At 42.0% G+C, this 21,721-nt stretch overlaps 1 protein-coding gene across 1 annotated transcript in view; it reads left to right on the top strand.

Moving 5' to 3' along the window:
- MANBA (mannosidase beta) overlaps positions 1 to 21,721 on the top strand; it is an 89,444-nt gene that overhangs the window by 47,512 nt on the left and 20,211 nt on the right. Inside the window, exons 8-11 of the mRNA XM_073601666.1 lie at positions 14,486 to 14,637; positions 16,670 to 16,787; positions 17,250 to 17,336; positions 19,232 to 19,399. Of these exons, the coding sequence (XP_073457767.1) occupies positions 14,486 to 14,637; positions 16,670 to 16,787; positions 17,250 to 17,336; positions 19,232 to 19,399 (525 nt within the window). The remainder of the gene's footprint in view (positions 1 to 14,485; positions 14,638 to 16,669; positions 16,788 to 17,249; positions 17,337 to 19,231; positions 19,400 to 21,721) is intronic.

Raw genomic sequence — 21,721 nt, 5'->3', positions numbered from 1 at the left:
TAAATAAATATATACCGTATTTATCAGCGTATAACACGCTCTGGCATATAACACGCATCCCAAATTTAGGAGGGAATTTTGAGGAAAAAAACTTACATTTAAATGCCCATCAGCCTTATCAGTGTCCATCTGCATGCTTGTCCAGTGTCATTTGCAGCCTTTGCAGCCTTGTCAGTGTCCATCTGCAGCCTTGTCAGTGTCCATCTGCAGCCTGGCAGCCTTGTCAGTGTCCATCTGCAGCCTGGCAGCCTTGTCAGTGTCATTTGCAGCCTTGTCGGTGTCCATCTGCATGCGTGTCCATCTGCAGCCTTGCAGCCTTGTCGGCGTCATTTGCAGCCTTGTCGGTGTCCATCTGCAGCCTTGCAGCCTTGTCGGCGTCATTTGCAGCCTTGTCGGTGTCCATCTGCATGCGTGTCCATCTGCAGCCTTGCAGCCTTGTCGGTGTCCATTTGCAGCCTTGCCCAGGCTGCAGTTAAACTGCAGTGACTTGTCAGTGTCACTGCAGTTTGAAAATGGCGCCGCTGGCGCCGAGATACACAGAGCCGGTCCTCGGCTCTTCTCGGCTCCTCTCGTAGTCCCGCCCAATCCCGCCCTATGATGGACATAACACAGGTCCAATGGTGGGACTGGGCGTGACTGGGTGTGACTGTGAGTGGAGCCGAGCGCCGCCCATATACATACATAGCCGAGTGTACTCGGCTAGGCTCAGCTAGCTTCGCTCAGTCACGCCCAGTCCCTGTGTTATGTCCATCATAGGGCGGGACTGAGCGTGACTGTAAGCGGAACTAGCCGAGCACACTCGGCTATGTATGTGTATCGGTGGACGGCGCTCGCTCCGCTCACAATCGGCGGGGATCGGCGTATAACACGCACCCGCGATTTTCCCCTCATTTTAAGGGGAAAAAAGTGTGTGTGTGTGTATATATAATAATATATATGTGTGTATGTGTGTATATGTGTGTGTGTGTGTGTGTGTGTGTGTGTGTATGTATGTATATGTGTATATATATATATATATATATATATATATATATATATATATATATATATATATATATATATATATATATACCCTTGTAATAGGAATAGGGCATGACAGGTCCTTTTACAGAGAGATATGGGGTCTAAAACAAACCACATCTCTCCTCTAGCCTGGAAAGACTGAGATCAAACAAAAAAATCACAGCGTTTCCAGCCGAATACACGGCAGTATTTACAACTGCTAAGGCTGGACGTGACGTCATAATGTTACTCCCGGCCATCTGGTCCCCGGTATTCTCTATGGTGAACTTCTGCCGTCACCGAATTCCTTCTCCAGTGTTCTGTCAAAAGGGCCAACTCGTCAAAATCTTCAATTACATCACTTCTGGTAACTCTCCAGCATCAGTAATTGCAGTTTTCGCCACCGGTTTTCATAGAACACAGTCGGCGTATACACTACGGTATGGCGGGCGGACTAACAATGTCCACTCATTATATCATGTACCGTAGTGTATATGCTGCCAGTGTTCTGTGAAAACAGGCAAGTCGTCAAAATCTGCAATTACTGCTGCTGGAGAGTCAGTGACATAATTGGAGATTTTGACGAGTTGGCTCATTTGACAGAACACGGTTCACTGATCGCACGGTTGAGCCGGTAGAGGCACCAGAGGGTGGCGGGAGGAGGGGGAAAGTCTCCTCCCGCCTCCTGTAAAAACAATCAAACCGCTATGATTGTTTTTATGGTGCAGGGAATCACCAGTGGAAAAGAATATCTGAATGATGCCCGCAGCTGCAAGCATCATTCAGATACCTCTACTCAAAGTCCAGGATGTCATATGACATACTGTGGGCGGGAAGTTGTTAAAGAAACAGCTTTAATAGCTGTTTGTTACATTTGGCATATTTGCAGTGCAAGGTACTTGGTATAATCTATTTTGCATACTTCACTTCATGTTTTTACATAACAAAATCATTGATATTTATTAATAACTTTCCATTGATTCCTATGAGGGACCTGCCACACCCTTCTGCTTGCTTGCTTACATGCATTCACCACACAATCGATGCCCTACAAATAAGGACTCTAGGCTTGAAATGGTATTCCGTACCAAAACTGATGGTGGGGAGGTTTGGACCTTTTGTAGAATGTGCAGGGTAAAGGGTGATATAAGACCTGTATATGCATATAACTCTAAACAGGCTGAATATATTCAGACATGCGCACTGTCTATATTCTACTGCTTCCTCCTTTTCATATTATCAGTCTTAACCAACTTTAAAAACAGACAAAATTAACAGTTTATACTTCTAAAACAAACTGAGATCTTTGTTCAGTTTGCAGTTCATGCATAGCTGGGTGTGGCAAGATATTTTGTTATCAGCTCTTGTCAGGCTGATCATTTTGGCTGCTACTGTTCTTCAAGGGCTTTACTGGACAGAAAGTAATCTTTTTGTAACAAAATATCACTCCGCACAATTTTAACTTGAAGTCTTTATTCTTGATGACAATGCAAAGAATGGTGAAGATATTCAAGTATAATAGCCTATAACCCAACCAATGTAACTGTCCTTCTCTGCCAAATGAGTGAAAGAAGAAATCTGGTTGTCTTGTCAAATTGTGTCCTTTGTGCGGCATAGTGCAAAACCTTGTCTAAATAAATAAACCCTATCTAGAAGCATATACTTGGCACTCAGCCTATCACATCTCTAGAAATACTTGCAAGCAGCACAACTAGCCCAAATGCCTACTGTCAATGCCACATTCAAAACTCCTATCTGGGTGGAATTAGAAGCTCTCAACTGTGACTTTATCAAAGTAAATGATTTTTTTTGTCTCCACCCATCTGCCTGACCAGTGGCGGCTCGTGCTCCATTTTCTTGGGGGTCCCTAGGTCCCCCGCAGTCAACCAACCACATAATTCTCGATCGATTGTCGCCCCCCCCCCTTCCACCTGCCCCGCACTTACCCCATCCAGGTGGTGGCTTCGAGCCCACCCTTTATGAAGCCAATTATAGTGTCTGGCTATAATCATGTGCTTCAGAAAAAAAAAATCCATGCGTCCAGCGCCCTGCATGCAGATTAGAGGTCGGACGCATGGATTAGGGGGGCGGCGCCCCTAATGGACGCTCCTGCCACTGCGCCTGACAAGATCTGACTAGCCACATCACAAAACAAACTTTGCAAGTTCTTTGCAAACATTCTGCCAACCTGTTTAACCATAGGCCCGGATTCCTTCCACCTCTCTCTCTCTGTCTCTGTCTCTCTCTGTCTGGATGTTTAAAGAATGGATTGATAGGAATGTCATACAAGTGGGACACCTTGACACTAAAGATTGAGTCCAATCTTTTATGCTTTTACAGAAAGAGGTACCACATTGAGAACTTTTTCATTATTTTCAAATCAAACATTTCTTACATTCCAATATCTGTTATCCAGATGGCCCTAGGATGCTCTTTGTTTGAACCCTAATGCATCAATGACCACCACACATCTGGTCTAATCTTACTCATTTACTCCCTAATCCTCTTCCTCTAATCACCTCTCTACCTATACCCAAAAATAGTCAACTGATTTAGGTGCAGAGTTGGATACACATGACTGGTCTCAAATTTGGGAAACAACCAAATCCTTGTCGACCAATGTTTTAGCCATTGAAACAAATGACAATATTCTGACTAGATGGTACCTAGTTCTCTATAGAATTGCTCGCTATGCTCCAGGTTACCATATTTAGTGCTTTCAGGATTGTGGTAAGGTGGGCACTTTTTTCATGTATGGCAAAAGAAAAAAAATCTGCGCTGTGTGAATAGGAAAAATTAGTGCAAGCTGCTGGCACCCAAAGTATATCAGTGCTTCAATCCAATTGTGCCGAAATAGCAGTGCAGCGCTTAGCAAATAGGTTCACATAAATAGACCATATATTAATACCCAGATAGGAGAAACTGGGATCTAAATAAAGTGCAACTCAAAAATATAATTTAAAGTCCAGATAGCAAGCCAGAATCTAAGTAATGAGTGCATAGTGAAAAAGTGCAAAGAAGCAACTTTAAAGTTAGTAAAAGTAAAAGTGCTTCAGAGATCTTCCACCACCTATGTACGAAATGCACACTTACCAAAGTAATGGCTGCCGTTTCAGCAGCATAAACACCTATCGCACCATAATACTCAAGCGGGGTCCATTAATTAAAGCATAGGGACTCTCAGAACTTCTTCTTTTTAAAAGCCACCAACTTTAAATAAATAAAGCTTGCCAGGAGCCAGAGAAGGCTCCAATAGTGTAGTACTTTAATCTAGTATTGTTACGCATACAAACAATGAGGACATTAAAAAAGATGAACTTACATCTAAAAGCCTCTGTCAGCCCAGAATCGAGCAGCAGCGTGACGTCCGCGCTAAAATCTCTGTCCGCATTGATTCATCCAATAGGACGTTATCAAGGGGTCATGTGGTACTGACGTAGGTGCATATAAATTGTCTTTTACCAGCTGTGTGCAATCAGCCGCTTATTTATGTCCCTGGATGTATTGCGGTGGCTATCTTTAAGGAGTCACGGAAGTTCATTAAGAGTGGCTCCACCAGAAATAGCTGAGCCACCATTTTGGCGTAGTCTCAAAAATAAATACAGCAGCCATATTGTAGTCCCATTGAAGATGCAATTTGAATGGGGACACAGCAATGATGGCAGAAATACAATACAACTGGACTAAAAAGCCAGGGAGTATACACTGCACAGTTGTGTATATATATATATATCTTGTATTATAAAATAACATTCGGGCTGACTGCATACGTGTTCTCTCAGACGATCTCTGAGACATCTGGACAGACCACCAGTCGTCTCAAAGATCGTCTGAGGGAACACGTGAGGATTTAAGAGCCATAGCTTATCAGTGCATTTCAGGGAATTTCTTAACGGGAACCATAAAAACCTTACCTTTTGTGGGCATAAATAAGCTGGATCCACACTGGTGAGGATGCAACAAAACCAGAGAGGTATCTAAATTGGAGATGCAATGGATTTTTGAGCTTTTGAGTCCTACGCACCTCATGGGTTAAACAGACTTGGACATTAACTGCTTCATAGATACTAAATGAGCATGGATTGTCCCAGTCGGTCTGACCATAATTTTTCAGATTCCTTCAGTTCTGCTTTACGAAGTTAATTTCTTGCCTATGATTCATTAAGATACTTCCTTTTGACTAAGATAAAATAAGATCTTTCTGTAGAAAACCTCGGTTTTTATCAATCCATGTGGCTGATATTACGCCACTTGAATATGATGTAGATTCCCCCCTTCCTTATATATTTATTTTATTTTTATATATTTTTGAATCCTTTTTATATTCATTTTTATTTCTTTTTTTTTTTAGTCAGAAAGGTTTTTATTTTGCATAAAGAAACAAATACAGGTAGCATACAGATACTCGTATATGGCATGTACAAATTTCGGGATTCTCATAAAGCATGTCACAGGAGCAGTTATCAACTACCTTAGATTATTGTAGACTGTTCCAATGATATGCTACCAGGAGCATCACCTGTCTTACTTATGTCTTTTAATTATAATAGGTCTAACACACAATATATTTCGCAGGGAGTATGACTCCATACAAGGTACAGATTTAAGCAAATACCAGCTATAATAATAGTACCCTTATATGTTGAGCGCTTAATGATTTCCAATCATATTAGAGTATAAAAATAGTGAACCTGTTGTTCATTCAACAGCAATATCAGAATCAACTCTTACTGTATTATAATTCCGACAACCTTAACTTGATTCGTTATGTTTAGTTCAATATTATATTCATCTTTAAAGTAAGGAAATAAAAAAGAAGGGAAAAACAGAAAAAAAGGGATAGAAACAAAACAGAGTAAAGCCTTGCCATGCAGTACCTCATCATACATACTGTTTCATGTTCCCCAAGGGCTGTCTTTTTTTTTTTTTAAATTTCACGTTTCCTTGCATGCGCATAGTTACTATACAGTAGTCAAGTCTACATCAACCCAAGAGTAACCTATCCCTAACTAGTTGATGCGGGGCCAAACCAGGAACGTCCAACCACGCCTGCCATATGGAGAGGAATTTTTGTGGAGCCTTTCTACGTTGGTAGGTTATTTTTTCTCTTATTAGGATCCTATTCACGCTGTCTATCCATTGCCCCCTGGTGGGAACTCGCGGGGTAATCCACCACTGGGCAATTAATTTCTTTGCTATGTATAGTAAACGAAGAAGCGCTATACGTGTAGGTGGAGGTGCAAACTCTTCGTCTATTCCCCCCAGTATACAGACCACCGGAGTTCTCTCAAGAGATACCATATATACTTCTGAAATCGTGTCCAGTACTTCCTTCCAATATCTGAATAGCTTGGGGCATTTCCAGATCATGTGGAGTAGATTTCCATGATCCCGTTCACATTTTGGGCACAGGGGTGAATCTCTAATTCCCCACTTATAGAGTTGAAGAGGGGTTCTGTACGCCCTATGTAGAAGGTAAAGATGTGAAAGTTTCTGTGATGCAGAAAGTGACACCAAGGGGGCATTCATAAGGCATATCTCCCAGGTGTCTCCATCTATTGCTCCTATATCTTCCTCCCACCGCTGTCTGGATGGTAATCTAGAGGGGTCTTGTATTCGTGCTATAAGTGTATTATAACATCTAGATATCATGCCCTTTTTAACTTCATCCATAAATACATCCTGTATAATCGGATGTTCTGTCGGTTGGATTCTAGCATTTCTATTCTGGGTTTGTAAGGCATGTCGCAATTGGAGGTATTTATAAAAATTATTATGTGGGATTCCAAACTCTGTGTGGATCTGTTGAAATGATTTGAGAGTGTTGCCCTGGTATAACTGTGAGATATATTTGATGCCTGCGTCCTCCCAACCCTTGAAGTCTTTTAGTTTTTGTATTTCTTTCAGTTGTCTATTTCGCCAGAGAGGCGTGCTGGACAGAAAGCCCGTGATGCCCATTAGTTTTTTGACATAGGCCCAAAGTGAGTTTAATAATTTAACTGTAGGAGCTTCCGGGTCTAAGTGTAAGAATCCCGCCTCCAAACCTGTCAGTGCTGAATAGTTATTGTCTTCCAGCACTACAAGTTTACGGATCGGGTCTTTCGGGTCCAGCAGGCCCCATCCTCCTAGTTGTTGTAGTTGGGAGGCGAGATAATACATCCTAGGATGAGGGACTGCAAGTCCTCCCTCCTCTTTGCCGTATTGTAACGTTGATAATTTTATCCTCGCTATTTTTTTTCTCCATATGAGCTCTCTGAATTGGGTCTCTAATTTATCAAACCATTTTTTTGGTATCCAAACTGGGGAATTGTTAAAAATATAAAGTAGTTGTGGTGCCCAGACCATTTTAATAAGGTTAATTCTACCAACAACAGACAGGGGCAGTTTACACCAGGCCCTGCTTTTTTCGCGGAATTTGGTTAATAAGGGTGTTAGGTTCTGTTCAACATAAGTGGCTGGGTTAGGGGTCACCTGGATCCCTAGATAGCGGAATGAGCCTACTTGTTGTATCATCCCTGCACCCAGTGGTAATGGAATGTTCAGGGGGTCAAGCGGCATCAGCACTGACTTGTCCCAGTTAATGGAGAAGCCCGATAACTCCCCGAAGTCCTTGATGAGGGACATAACCGTTTCTAATGAGTCTTTTGTGTCTCCTAGGTAGAGCAGGGTATCATCTGCGTACATGGACACTACATCTTTATTCATACCTCTTTGGAATCCCGCTATTCTAGAGTCTCCTCTGATTTTTGCTCCCAGAGGTTCCAGGGCCAAGGCAAACAGCAGGGGCGACAGTGGGCACCCCTGTCTGGTGCCTCTAAACAAAGGAAAGGATTCTGAAAGTTCCCCATTAATCCGTATTCTGGCCGTGGGCGCAGCATACAAAAGCTGTATCCATCGAATAAAGGTATCTCCCAATCCCATATTTTGTAATGTTTTCCACAGATAAGGCCACTCGACACTGTCGAAAGCCTTAGCTGCGTCCAGCGAAAAAATTGCTCTATTGCCTGTGTTGTCCACTGGGAGCTGTAAGTTCAGGAATAGTCTTCTTATATTTTGGGCCGTGGATCTCGTGGGGATAAACCCGGATTGGTCTCTATGCACTATTTTATGAATTACCTTGGCCAATCTGTTTGCTAACATCCGGGCCAGCAACTTGATATCGGATGTGAGCAGTGAGATGGGTCTGTAAGATCCTGGGGAATTCACATCTTTACCCGGTTTTAATATAACAATAATGATTGCCTCATTCATTGAGCTTGGCAATGAACCCTCCTTAAATGCCTCATTGTATACCTTCAGCAGTGTGGGGAGCATGGAGTCTGCATAGCGTTTGTATATCTCTGCAGGGAGGCCATCTATATCTGGTGCTTTATTGTTTTTAGTTTGAGATAGGGCAACATCCAGTTCTTCTGCAGTTAAAGGGGCATTGAGCATGACCCTATCCTCTAGTGAGAGACTGGGGAGTTCACAGCTATCTAAGAAGTGTGTTATTGCACTATCAGTGGGCGTAACTTTAGACGTATATAGATCAGCATAGAAATCACCAAAGACCTTCAGAATATCAGGAGTAGAGCATTTCAGAGCACCCTGTGCGTCACATATGGCGGAGATGAGAGAGGTCGACTGTTGAGACCGCTCCAGTACTGCAAGCATATGGCCAGTCGTCTCCCCCTCCTCAAAATATGACTGTTGGAGAAAAAAACGTTTGTTCTCCGCCAGCTGCAACGCCAGTTGTCCAGACATTGTCTGTGCACTCAACCATGCTCTCTTATTGTCTCCTGTGGGATTGTTAATATAATCGTTTTCAGTCTCGGTGACTCTATTTCTTATCAATAGTTCCCAAGCCTTGGTGTCAGTTTTAATCTGTGATATTGTTTTGATAAGTTGTCCTCTCAAAAAGGCTTTCGCTGTATCCCAAACCAGCCCCAGCCCAGCCGTGCCAATGTTATCTCTCAGAAACAATGTGAGTGCTCTGGCTATAGGATCTGGCTCGGCAAACAACGAGAGCCAAAAGGGATTAAGTTTCCACATTGGCCGTTTGTACCTACTTGGTAATGAAATGGTTACACAAAGTGCCGAGTGATCAGATATGTGCCTGTCTGCATAGTCAGATTCCACTATTAAATGTAGCATCTTGTCATTCCCAAGGCCCAAATCTATTCTGGATAACCCGTCATGTGAAGCTGAGCGGCAGGAGTATTTTTTATCATTTGGGTGTTTGGATCTCCAGACATCTATCAGCCCTGTTTCTTCAAGTAGTCTGGCAAAGGGGGTACTACTTTTCATCTGAGATGTGCCAGCAGTAGGTACAGGAAATCTATCTTTGAGAGGATTTAAGAGATTATTGTAGTCCCCCATTGCCAGTAAGGGTACTTCTGGGTATTGGGCCATAAAACCTGTTAGGTGTCGGATAACCTCTGAGTTATACGGTGGGGGTATATAAATACTAGCAAGAATACATTTGAGGCCTGTAATTGAGCATAAAAGAAAGACATATCTGCCAGCCGGGTCAATGCGTTTTCTAATGCAGTTGAACTGAATATCTTTTCTGAACAGTATACTTGCTCCCCTTGAGTAAGTGGAGTGGGTTGCATGAAATTGGTTAGTATACAGTCGTGGACAGAGGCTTGGAGGAGGGTCTGCAGAGAAATGGGTCTCCTGCAGGCAGACTACCCCCGCATTCAGCGACTTGAGATGTCTAAGGACCGCCCCCCTTTTAACTGGATTTCCCAGTCCTCTGACATTCCAAGTCACAATGGACAATTTAGTCATCCCCATTTTGTTTCAGGATTATTGACCAGGCCGGCATAATTCTCAACAAGACTCCCGGGTTATACCGTGACATGTTATCTGGAAGGGGGGATAGGCCCCTTTTCTCCAAATTATGCTTGTTTTCTCCTTTCAGAGAACATGTAGGCATTTGTAGACATGAAATCATGTTGCAAGGCAGGGAGAAATACATTATTAGGTTAGTACATAGGTACAGAAGACAGTAAATCATTGGGTTAATGCATGTTACTCTGCATGGCAAGAATCTAAAGGTCAACAGTTTACACAGCCACTTGGCTGCAGCGTTAACTTTTCCCACACAACAGGTGTGGGGGGGGTAAAAGCCTTGAAAACTCCTAGACAACCAGTAGGTTAGTTTCCATAGGGGTTTCACAGCTACGGTAGGCATGTATTGCTTCATTATTTGCAGGCAAAAATGCGGACAGAAAAGGGAGCAAAAGGATAAAAAATAGAAAAAAAAAGGGGGAAAAGAAAATCCTGTGGGGAGGAGGGTGATACAAACAAACAGTTCTCCTCGGCCGCCTGAACATCGGATGTGAGAGTAAAAACTGTCCTCCATAGACAACAATTATTTTGAATCTTAAGGCCTCTTCATGGCCCAGGGATTTATCCCAACAAAAATAGACCTGGTCTTGCCAGGTCATTGCATATCCAGGACTTATCTCTTAAGCAGGGACATCTCTTTGTGGTCTGGCAGCTTTAAGGGCCCTATCCTCACGATCTAGCCATTGGGCCGCCATGTCCGGGCGTTCAAAGAAGCGGGTTTCTCCGAGTGCGACTACCCTAAGGCGGGCAGGATATAGCATCGCATATGGCAAGTTAAGGTCCCTTAATCTTCGTTTGACATCCATAAACTTTGCTCGCTGCTTCTGGAGTTCAGCTGAAAAGTCCGGAAACAGGGAGATTTTGGAGTTTTCAATGGATAACTTACTGCCCATGGTTCTGGCTTTAGCAAGGATGACATCTCTGTCCTTGTAGTTTAAAAGCTTAAACAGAAAAGCACGCGGGTGATTGCCAGGGGGTAGTGGGCGAGATGGCACTCTATGCGCTCTCTCCACCGCAAATAGCGGAGAGAATGCTTCTTTACCAAATGTAGTGAGGAGCCATTGTTCGATGAAAGCGACAGGGTCTTTACCCTCTATCCTTTCTGGGAATCCTAAGGCGCGGACATTGTTGCGGCGCATGCGATTTTCCAAATCATCTAAACGCGCAGCATGCTGATCAGCAAGATGGCAGTTATACTTTAAATCTCTCTGCATGGGTACTAAGTCATCTTCAATAACACTGACCCTACTCTCCACTGCAGCTGTGCGCTCTCTCAGCTTTTGCATGTCCTGTCTCACATAGGATATTTCAGCTTTAACACCCTTCACTTCATCAGTCAGGGTTGAGATAGATCTGTTGCATATAGTCACTGCGGAGAGGATATCTCTGAGAGTGGGTTCAGGGCCATCCAGGGGGATACTTGGTGTCTGAGTGCCTTGATAGGGATGTGATACTGTACTCACTGTGGCCCAGTCAGATGGGGATCCAGCGCCATCCTCCAGTGGCATAGTATTATCCATCTCCAGCTGGTTTGCTTCTTCCTCACTGAGGTCAGATGTGGGTGATGGTATTTCTTTTGATGATTTATTACCAAACAGGAGTTTCTGGGCTGCTTCCTTATATTTTTCCTTTTGAGATCGCTGTGGCAGAGCGCCATCTTGGGCCTGTGCTGCGGGCAGGCCGCCACCGTTCTTGTCCCGTTTTGGCATGTTTTTCTGCTGCTGATCGGTCGGGTGGTTGGGTCTGCTGTGGCCCGGATAGCGTGCGGTTCCGATCGGAGGTGTCAGCGGGTTGGATGAGTGATCTGGAGGATGATTACCAGGATTTTCGGCGGAGCTGAGGAGAAGTGTGTCCTTCTACATGCGCTGCCTGGCCACGCCCCCTCTCATTTTTATTTCTATTATTTTTTTTGTTAACTACAATTTATAATACAAGATTTATATATGCTTTATGTGATGAGCTGGTCTCTCTGATTCTATTTCTGACAGTTTTTTTTACATTTATATTTTATTTTATACATGTATATCATTATTACTGTCATATTTGCACTTGTATGCAGTCAGCCCGAATGTTTGTTTTTTTTTTTTTTTTATAATATGAGATCTATACAACTGTGCGGTGTATACTTCCTTGCTTCTTAGTCCAGTTATATAGTATTTTTACTATCATTGCTGTGTCCCCTCGCAACATTGTTGTGTCCCCATTCTAATTACATCTTCGATGGAACTATATGGCCGCTGTATTATTTTCGGGACTACGACAAAATGGCCACTCGGCTATTTCCGGTGGAGCTGCTCTTAATGAACTTCCGTGACTCCTTAAAGCTGGCCGCCGTCATACATCCGGTGTTCTGTCAAAATAGCTAATTAATCGAGATCTCTAATCACGTCACTTCCGCTTACTGTAAACCAAAAGTAATTGGTTTAGACGAATTGCTGTTTTGACACAACACTGGGAAGTGTGTACACTCCGGTACATGATATTATGAGCGGACATTGTTAGTCCGCCCGATTCTAACCAAAATCTTGGCCGCCTCCAGGGCGGTGACAACTTTTTTTCCTCCATAGTCTGTTTTGTCAAAACCGCAAACTGTGTGTTCCAGAGTGTACATGCTTCCCGGTGTTGTGTCAAAATAGCAAGTCGTCTAAATCTCCAATTACTGATGGTTTACAGTAAGCGGAAGTGACGTGCCCAGATAGCAAGCAATTGTGCTACAAGTTTAAAAATGACTTGCTAAGCTATTGCTAGACTTGCCAGGCTTCACAAGTTTATTGCACAATTGCAGCAAGTCCACAATGCATGACTCCAGATCAACTTTCTTTGCAAACATTCTGCAACTCTATTGCAAGTTCTGATTCAGTTATGTTGTGCACTAGTCATCCCACCACAGGAGTCACTGACTTGCCAAGCTCTTGTTGTAGACTCACCACTGCAACTTTGCTCTTGCTAGAGACTTACCACGCAAATTTTCTACAAATTGAAAAAGTGTCAACTAGAACTTCTGCTTCAAGTGCTCTGCAAGTGCACACTATTTCAGTAAAAATGTGCAGTAAGTTAAGACTTACAATTCAACACTGCCACAAATATGTGGCAAATTCTATCCTTGCTATCTGGGTGATTGGAGATCTCGATGAATTGGCTATTGTGACAGAACACTGGCAACATAAATAAGCAGCTGATTGCACTCAGCTGGTAAAAGACTATTTATATGCACCTACATCAGTACCACATGACCCTTTGATAACATCCTATTGGATGAAATGCATTGGGGCGGAGAATTTGGATCTGACGTCATGCCACTGCTCGATTTTGAGTCGATAGCGGCTTTTAGATGTAAGTTAATCTTTTTCAATGTCCTCATTGTACTGTATGCGTAACAATACTAAATTAAAGTACTACCCTATTGGATCCTTCTCTGGCTCCTGGCGATATTTATTTACTTAGAGCTAGAGGCTTTTAAAGGAGAAGTTCAGAGAGTCCCTATGCTTCAATGGACCCTGTTTGAGTGTTATGCTGTGCTAGGCGTTTATGCTGCTGTAACGGCAGCCATTTCCTTCAATGAGTGTGCATTTCGTACATAGATGGTGAGATCACTGAAGCACTTTGGAGAAGAATTGGGTTACTAACGTTGAAGTAACTTTTTTTGCACTTTCTTTTCACTACGGACTTATTACTTAGATTCTGGCTTGCTATCTGGACTTTAAATAATAATTTTTGAGTTGCACTTGATTTAGATCCCAGTTTCTCCTATCTGAGTATTTTATATATGGTCTATTTATGTGAATCGATTTTGCTAAGCACTGCACTGCTATTTTGGCACAATTGGATTGAAGCACTGATTATACTTTGGGTGTCAGCAGCTTGCACTAATTTTTCCTATTCTTTTTTCTTTGCTAAGTGCTGCTATGTTATTTTTGTACACTTCTTCTTTTTTTTTTTTTTTCCATGTATGGTGGACCTGTCTCGTAGTACACCAATTTTGGAAAGCTGTCTTTCAGGAAATGTGTTCTCAGATGCCCCAGTTCCTCTGTTTTTTTGGCTCAACACACTCTCTTAAATCTTAAACCTCTGAGTAAAACTAAACCCATTTTTTTTCATTTTGATATTGCATCTCCTTATGGTGACTATTGCTAAGGCCTAGAAGGCACCCACCCTCTCTTGGAATGAAACCAAATCTGGGATAAATTACCTCTGTTATAAGCTGCACAAGAGCTGAGGGAAGAAGCAACATCACACTGAGCTCCCAGTGAAAGGCTGTGCAGGGTGTGTCAGGACATGTCTGATCAGGAGAGCAGGTTGAGTTCCCAGCACAGCTAGAGAACTGCTATGTGCTCTCCTGCTGAGCGTGGTCAGTTTTTAATAAGAAAGCAGAGGGACTGGCAGGATCATCAGTGATTTCATACAAAGGAAGCAATACAAAGAGAACAGGATACTTTCTCATACAAGTAGATGGTACAGCAGGCACATATCAGGAATATGAAATGTTGGGGTAAGAAACGCTTTAACCGGACTAAATTCATGAAATGTCTCTGAATTTACACTGCCCTCAACTGTCTTTATTAACATGAAGCTTGTAAAAGCACTGAAAAGCCCCATGTATAGATAAATTACATGGTATAATATTTTTTCACTTTGTGCTCTCCCACAGATTTACTTTCGCACAGTGGAGCTCATCGAAGAGCCAATTGCAGGTTCTCCTGGCCTGTCTTTCTATATGAAGATTAATGGAGTTCCCATATTCCTAAAAGGCTCCAACTGGATACCAGCTGATTCTTTCCAAGACCGGGTTAACTCTGAAGAGTAGGTGCCATGCTCAAGGGAGAATATGGCGTAAAGATGTGTCTATGTATAAACCAGTTCATTTTTTTTGATTTTCTATAGTTTAATAATAATCCTATCAATGAATACAAACTTCAAAAAAAATAGTGACCTCACTGGCCTTCTGAAGCATTGGCACTCCTGCTTTACATTTACTGCATATGTGCCATGGTAAACTGGTACAAACTGAATTGCGGTGTATGGGGAGATATCATGGCGCAGCAGAGTTATGTTGTGCGCTAGTCATCCCACCACAGGGGTCACTGTGACTTGCCAAGCTCTTGCTGCAGACTCACCACTGCAACTTTGCTCTTGCTAGAGACTTGCCACGCAAATTCATGTCATGTCAAGTAGTCTTCTATAATACTTAATAGTGTGCTATAAGGGCTCATGCACACAGGACGTTTTTACAGCTGCTGTTAGGGGCATCTGATTTTTTTTTTTTTTTTTTTTTTGTTTACTGCCTTTCCATGTTGGCCTATGTGTCCATGCACACATAAACTTTCAGAGGCGTTTGGAGGCATAAGTGTTTAGGCACAGTAGAAAAAAATGACAGCCTATGCATCCAGGAGCAGAGGCTGTTGAGCTGTAAAAATGAAAAACACCCCTAAACGCTGTAACAAGCTGTTAGCTGTGTTTAGCTGCTTTTAGGCGTTTTTACATTATAGGGAGTGTTTTTACTGAAAAAAAACCCGAAAGAACGCCCAAAAATGCGCCTAACAGCGCATTTTTAGCGCTGCTTTTTCCTGGCAGCAGCACTGGCATTATTTAAATGTCCTGTGTGCATGGAGCCTAATTCCCTGTACACAAGGTCGGACATTCCGATGGAATATGTGCGATCGGAGCTTGTTGTCGGAAATTCCGACCGTGTGTGGGCTCCATCGGAATTTCCAACACACAAAGTTTGAAAGCATGCTATAAAATTTTCCGACAGCAAAATCCGATCCTTTAAATTACGATCGTGTATAGACAAATCCGACGGACAAAGTGCCACGCATGCTCAGAATAAATTAAAAGATGAAAGCTATTGGCTATTGCCCTGTTTATAGTCATGACGTACGTGTTTTACGTCACCGCATTCAGAATGATCGGATTTTCCGACAACTTTGTGTGACCGTGTGTATGCAAGACAAGTTTGAGCCAACATCCGTCAGAAAAAATCCTAGGATTTTGTTGTCGGAATGTCCGATCAATGTTCGACCGTGTGTACAGGGCATAAGAGTTTAAAGCACTATTAAGCCCAAAAGCAAGCTTTTACAGTATTCATATTGCAGCTTACCAATTCTGAGATGTAGTTGCTGTTTTTTCTTTTTTGGGTTTTCTTTCTTCTATTTTCATCTGGTAATCAAGACAGCAAGTCTGTTGTTTTTCACTGCACGAACGCTCCAGCAGAATGTATCAGTTTACATAGAAATTGCATGGAGGCAAACCACTTACACTGGCAGGGATTATTAAAACAATCGGCTTTTATTTATTCACGTAAAACCTTTATCCCAAAACGAAAAAAAAAATGTTTGCTGTAACTGATTATAGTGTGAGCTGGATTCAGCTTCCATCTACTTCCATCTACCACCCCCACCCCCCCCGCGCGCGATGCTGCTGTGCCTCCTGTGCTCATTCCGCCAGAGCTGGAGTCCATGGCAGCAGATTCATAGCGGCCATGGACTAGATAAGTGAGAGATAAGCACATTGGGATGGCCTGGGCTGAAAAGACATTAGAAAAGGCTTCTAGTTATAATGAAAAGTGGAATTCTGCCTGGAAAAGGTTAACTTAGCCTTAAATTAGACCAAAAACACATCTAGAATCTAGGTCAAGAAACAAGTTGTGTGTTTTGTTTTTTTTGTTTTTTTTTAAATAAGTCCATGTAATGATCATAGAAGTATAAAATTTGCACTATTCGGTCAATTTTGTTCCTTTTTTTTTTTTTTTTTTTCCTACTACTGCAACTTGAATGATTGATCAGATCAAAAACAGTGTTATATGTGCCAGTGGTTGTATTTCTATTTCTAACAGGCTCCGTGTCCTGCTCCGTTCAGTTGTCGATGCCAATATGAACACTCTACGTGTCTGGGGTGGAGGAATATACGAGAGTGATGACTTCTACAGCTTATGCAATGAATTGGGAATTATGGTAATTTCACACCAAGCCACGTGTGCAGATTTCTACAAGTATTAGTGTTTCATGAGAAGATGGCCATTTCTTTTGAAGTCTGCTGGAATATATAGGAAGTGACTTCTCACTGGGCATGCGTGAGGCACGCTGCACTTTGTAAATGGTCCTGCAGCCTTCTGGCACCTGTGACATGTCCAAGAAGGCTGTGGGCAAAGGCCTGATCCTGGTACCTGCTCTGCCCAAAAAATAAATGTATCCAAAAAGTGATGGGGGGGGGGGGGGTGGAAAAGTGAAACTTCTCTGTGTTTGGGTGAAGTTCCGCTTTAATTCCTTTTTAATATGGTGTGCGCTAAATAAAAGTTATCCATCTTATTGTAATGCCTCACACTTGTTTTGGTCAAAAGATCCCAGTTTGTTTCCTTTTATACAAGTTTTTACATTTATAATATATATGTGTATATTAATTTGTTGTTCTGGTAGGTCTGGCATGACTTTATGTTTGCATGTTCTCTTTACCCGACTGATGACTGGTTTTTGGACACCGTGAGAGCAGAAGTCACCCATCAGGTAAAAAGTCAATTTGTTTTATTATATTATAAATTTAACAACTTTCATCAATTTATTTTTTTTTATTTTAAACTTTACCATATACATTACTGTCATAAATCACATACAAGAACATTGTGAATGATGCACATCACAGTCAGGGCAATAACAAAGGATCATGGGGCTCCTAAGCAAAATATGAATGACCTCCCTACTGTCATTGATCATAATATAAAGTATATCAAAATCAAGTACAAGTAGCAGGAGAACTATCAGTATCTGCAAAGTCAATACATTACTAAGGAGCAGAACTACAAACAGTATCAGGGGAGGGGGGGTTTAGTTAACCACTTTGCTTTCATTAGTTAACTAGACCCTTTCAGCATCTCAAATTTAAGGGCCTCAGTGTAAATTCCAATCCCCTCCACCTTTTCAACCGCCACAGCAAAGAGACAATTGACCTCAAGATTACATAGGCATTGCTTCAAGCTGCGTCAAAGTCGCGCGACTTTCAGGTCATACAAGTGTGAAAGGGACCTAAAGGCTGCAATAAATGGATCGTAATTCGGCCAGTTCAGCAGGGACTGGCCGAATTTTGATCCATGTATGGGCACCCTGGTTGTACAGAAGTTGATCAACTTCTCTACAACTAACCTCTCAGGTTTTTCCTTAATGATCTATAGCTGGCAACACTTAGAACACAATAGCACAGTGGAAGTAATTCTCTGTCGACCTTAAATGTGGATGGGGGAATCTGATCTTTTTTAGCATTCAACCTGCTGGTTGAACAAAAAAAAAAATGATAAATGGGTGGGCTGCTTAAAGCGGACCTTCAGTCATTTTTTTAATCTTTCCATCTATTAAATCTTCTGCCCTTGTTGTTTTAACTTTGGATAGTTTAAAACATTTTTTTTTTCTGCCATTAAATACCTTATACAGCCCACTTCCTGTTTCTTGTCTGGTAATTGGCCTAGGCTTATGACATCATGCACAGCTCTCTCTCAGGCCTGATTCACACCTATGCATTTTGCAGATTTGCACTACAGAATGTGTTCCATAGGAAAGCATGTTAAATGGACTGTAGTGCAAATCTGCAAAAAGAACTAAAAATGCGTAGGTGTGAATCAGGCCTTACTCTCGTGAAAGTTTGCCAGGAAGGGAGGGGGTTGAGTCATAAGAGGGCCAATGAGAGCTGATGTAGATCCAGGAAGTGAACAGGCAGCAGCTTCAGCTGCCCACAGTTAAAATGGCTGCAGCCACACTTGGTGAAAGGAGATTTCTGCAGCATATTTGGCAATTACAGAATCACAGTATATATAAAATATGCAAAGTGGTTAGAGGGAAGCTTTTTAGAATGGCAAAGATGTTTTTATTACAAATTATGTGAACAGACTGCAGTACCTCTTTAAGACAGGAAGTGTATTACTGCCTGGATCACCAGGGGAAATGGGGGGGAAAAAAACCCCTAAAAAAACAAACAAAAAAAAAAGCTAATGTGGCCACTACAGCTAAAGATTGGTAAGCTGCAATATATTACATTTTTTGTTTTTGGCTTTGATATTGCTTTATTAATACAATGAGGGATATGTGTTCTTTTCACATGCGCAAGATTTCCTATGTTTAAATTGTCTCAACAGCCACTCACATGGGGCCCCCTTCTACTACCAGGCTCTTAGTAGCTATATGAGCTGCTATGGCTATTTCACACTGATCACAGTACTAATTCTGATGTATAAAAACAAACCCGTTTTTACTTTGATTTATTTAAAAATTGAACTGCATATCTTTTACACTTATAACCATGTTTTTAATGGCGGTCCTGGTACTGTTGTGCTTAAAATTTAGTTTAAATGTGTAAAGTTTCTGTACTTTACAGCAGTTCACACTTTATTCTTTTTGTTACAATGTTGACCTAGATCAGAAGACTGAAATCTCACCCCTGTATTATTGTCTGGAGTGGTAACAATGAGAATGAGGCTGCAATTGCCACAAATTGGTTTTCAATACCTAGTTCTAGGAGAGAGGTGTATGTACAAGACTATATTACTCTCTACATAAATACCATTAGAGAGCTTGTTATTAAGGTAAGTAATAATCAAACACTGGAAGGTTTTTATGTAAATTAAATTTCGCTCCCCTAATGCAAATCTGATTTTAGTTCTGTTTTTATGGCCAGATTTTCAATTTTCATCTTTGGCTAATCAAAGAAAATGATAACCAATATAGAAGCCACGCAACTTAATTAGGAGCAAGCTATAGTACTAGTGGTATTTTGCAGTTGTGATTAGTCACTTCCATGATTGGTTACCAGTGGCTACCATGTAGTTGTTCCTGTTATTAATTTGAAGGTGATTGTGGACTTTCAGGTCACAGAACTAGAACGTGTCCATGTAGATTTATTGCAATTAGAGCCAGATCCTCCAAACAGCAACCTAAGCAGGAGTCTAGGTTAAGTAGATTTTAGGGGGCCCAAACACAAACTTCATGCTCCTGCAGTAAGCCAGGAGGAAAGTACAGCCGGCCAAAACTGTTCACTTGCCTTGCACTACTCAAGAGGGATACACTTGTAGGGCAGTTGGTGTCTGATGAGCCCATGCCAGTACAGCCATTGCAAATTGAGAATAGGAAGCTTAGCTGTGCCTATTGCAATCCTTATCAATGTCAATAGAAGAAATTTGAGAGCAAAGCTGCTACCTCGCCTAGAGTCTCATTCAGCCCTTGTTCACACTGCCGCGGCTTCAAATCCGACATCTCTGCGTGACTTCATTGTGGCTTGCATATGACTTCATTAACAGAAGTCAATGCAAGTCGTGTTGAAGTAGCATCAGAGTAGTGCAGGAACCTTTTTTAAAGTCGGAGCGACTTGAATTGCACCGATTAGGCCAGTTCCATTGCTGTTAATGGGGCACGACTTGTCATGAACTCTCAAGTTGCATGACAAGTCATGGCAGTGTGAACTGTGGCTTAACCTTAATAAAAGAAAATTATGATGATTTTGGTTAATTCTATTTTAATTTCATTTTTTAAAATGTTAATAAACTGATCCTTTGTAAAACAGTTGTTTTGTAAATAAACAATTGTTGTTTGTGCCTTTTCTTTACCACCCCTCTCACTTTTTGTCTTGTCCTGGGGATAAAAAATGAGGAGTAATCTCCTCAGTTGAGGTCACATGCAGCATTAAAAGCCTTATGCACCGTACACATGATCGGATTTTCCGATAACAAATGTTGGATGTGAGCTTGTTGGCTGAAAGTCTGACCGTGTATGCTCCATCGAACATTTGTTGTCGGACTTTCCGCCAACAAATGTTGGCTAGCAGGTTCTCAAATTTTCCGGCAACAAAACTTTGTTTCTGATCGGGTGTACACAAGTCCGACGCACAAAAGTCCACGCATGCTCGGAATCAAGCAGAAGGAGGCGCACTGGCTATTGAACTTCCCTTTTCTCAGCTTGTCGTACGTCTTGTATGTCACTGCGTTCCCCCGTTCGTAATTGTTGGCCAACATTTGTGTGACCATGTGTATGCAGGACGAGTTGGAGCCAACAACCTTCGAACAAAATTCCACGGTTTTGTTGTCGGAAAGTCTGATCGTGTGTACAAGGCATTACAGTTAATACCATGGAGTCACTTATAAAAGAAGGCTAGCCTGGTAATTGGACATGTGTGTCCTGGAAATGTTGGTATTTGACATATTCATGTGAAGAAAACTGCATAAAGCAGTGAAGTAAAAAAACAGAACTTCTGGAAAGTTTCTACGGTCGTTTGTGCCCTTTCATCCCCCACCCCTCTCACTTTTTGTCTTGTCCTGGGGATTAAAAATGAGGAGTAATCTCCCCAGTTGAGGTCACATGCAGCATTAAAAGTCTTATGCCCCGTACACACGGTCGGACTTTGTTCGGACATTCCGACAACAAAATCCTAGGATTTTTTCCGACGGATGTTGGCTCAAACTTGTCTTGCATACACACGGTCACACAAAGTTGTCGGAAAATCCGATCGTTTTAAACGCGGTGACGTAAAACATGTACGTCGGGACTATAAACGGGGCAGTGGCCAATAGCTTTCATCTCTTTATTTATTCTGAGCATGCGTGGCACTTTGTCCGTCGGAGCCCACACACGGTCGGAATTTCCGACAACACGCTCCGATCGGACATTTTCCATCGGAAAATCCGACCGTGTGTACGGGGAATAACAGTTAATTATACCACAGAGTCACTTATAAAAGAATGCTAGCCTGGTAATTGAACAAAATTTATACTTCTCGGTCCCCTGTCTTGGAATGCTGCTTCTTCACTGCTCCCAATCTGTTGCGGGTAGTCCACTGTCTTTTTGATGTGTGAATACCTGCTTCTCCTAAAAAAAAAAAAAAAAAAAAAAAAAAAGGGTGGGGGTGGGGGGAAGCT

Source organism: Aquarana catesbeiana, linkage group LG01 (genome assembly GCF_042186555.1).
Source record: "Aquarana catesbeiana isolate 2022-GZ linkage group LG01, ASM4218655v1, whole genome shotgun sequence".
Classification (NCBI taxonomy): Eukaryota; Metazoa; Chordata; class Amphibia; order Anura; family Ranidae; genus Aquarana; species Aquarana catesbeiana.
Note: the sequence above shows the minus strand (reverse complement) of the source record. Positions and strands in the feature narration are given on the sequence as shown.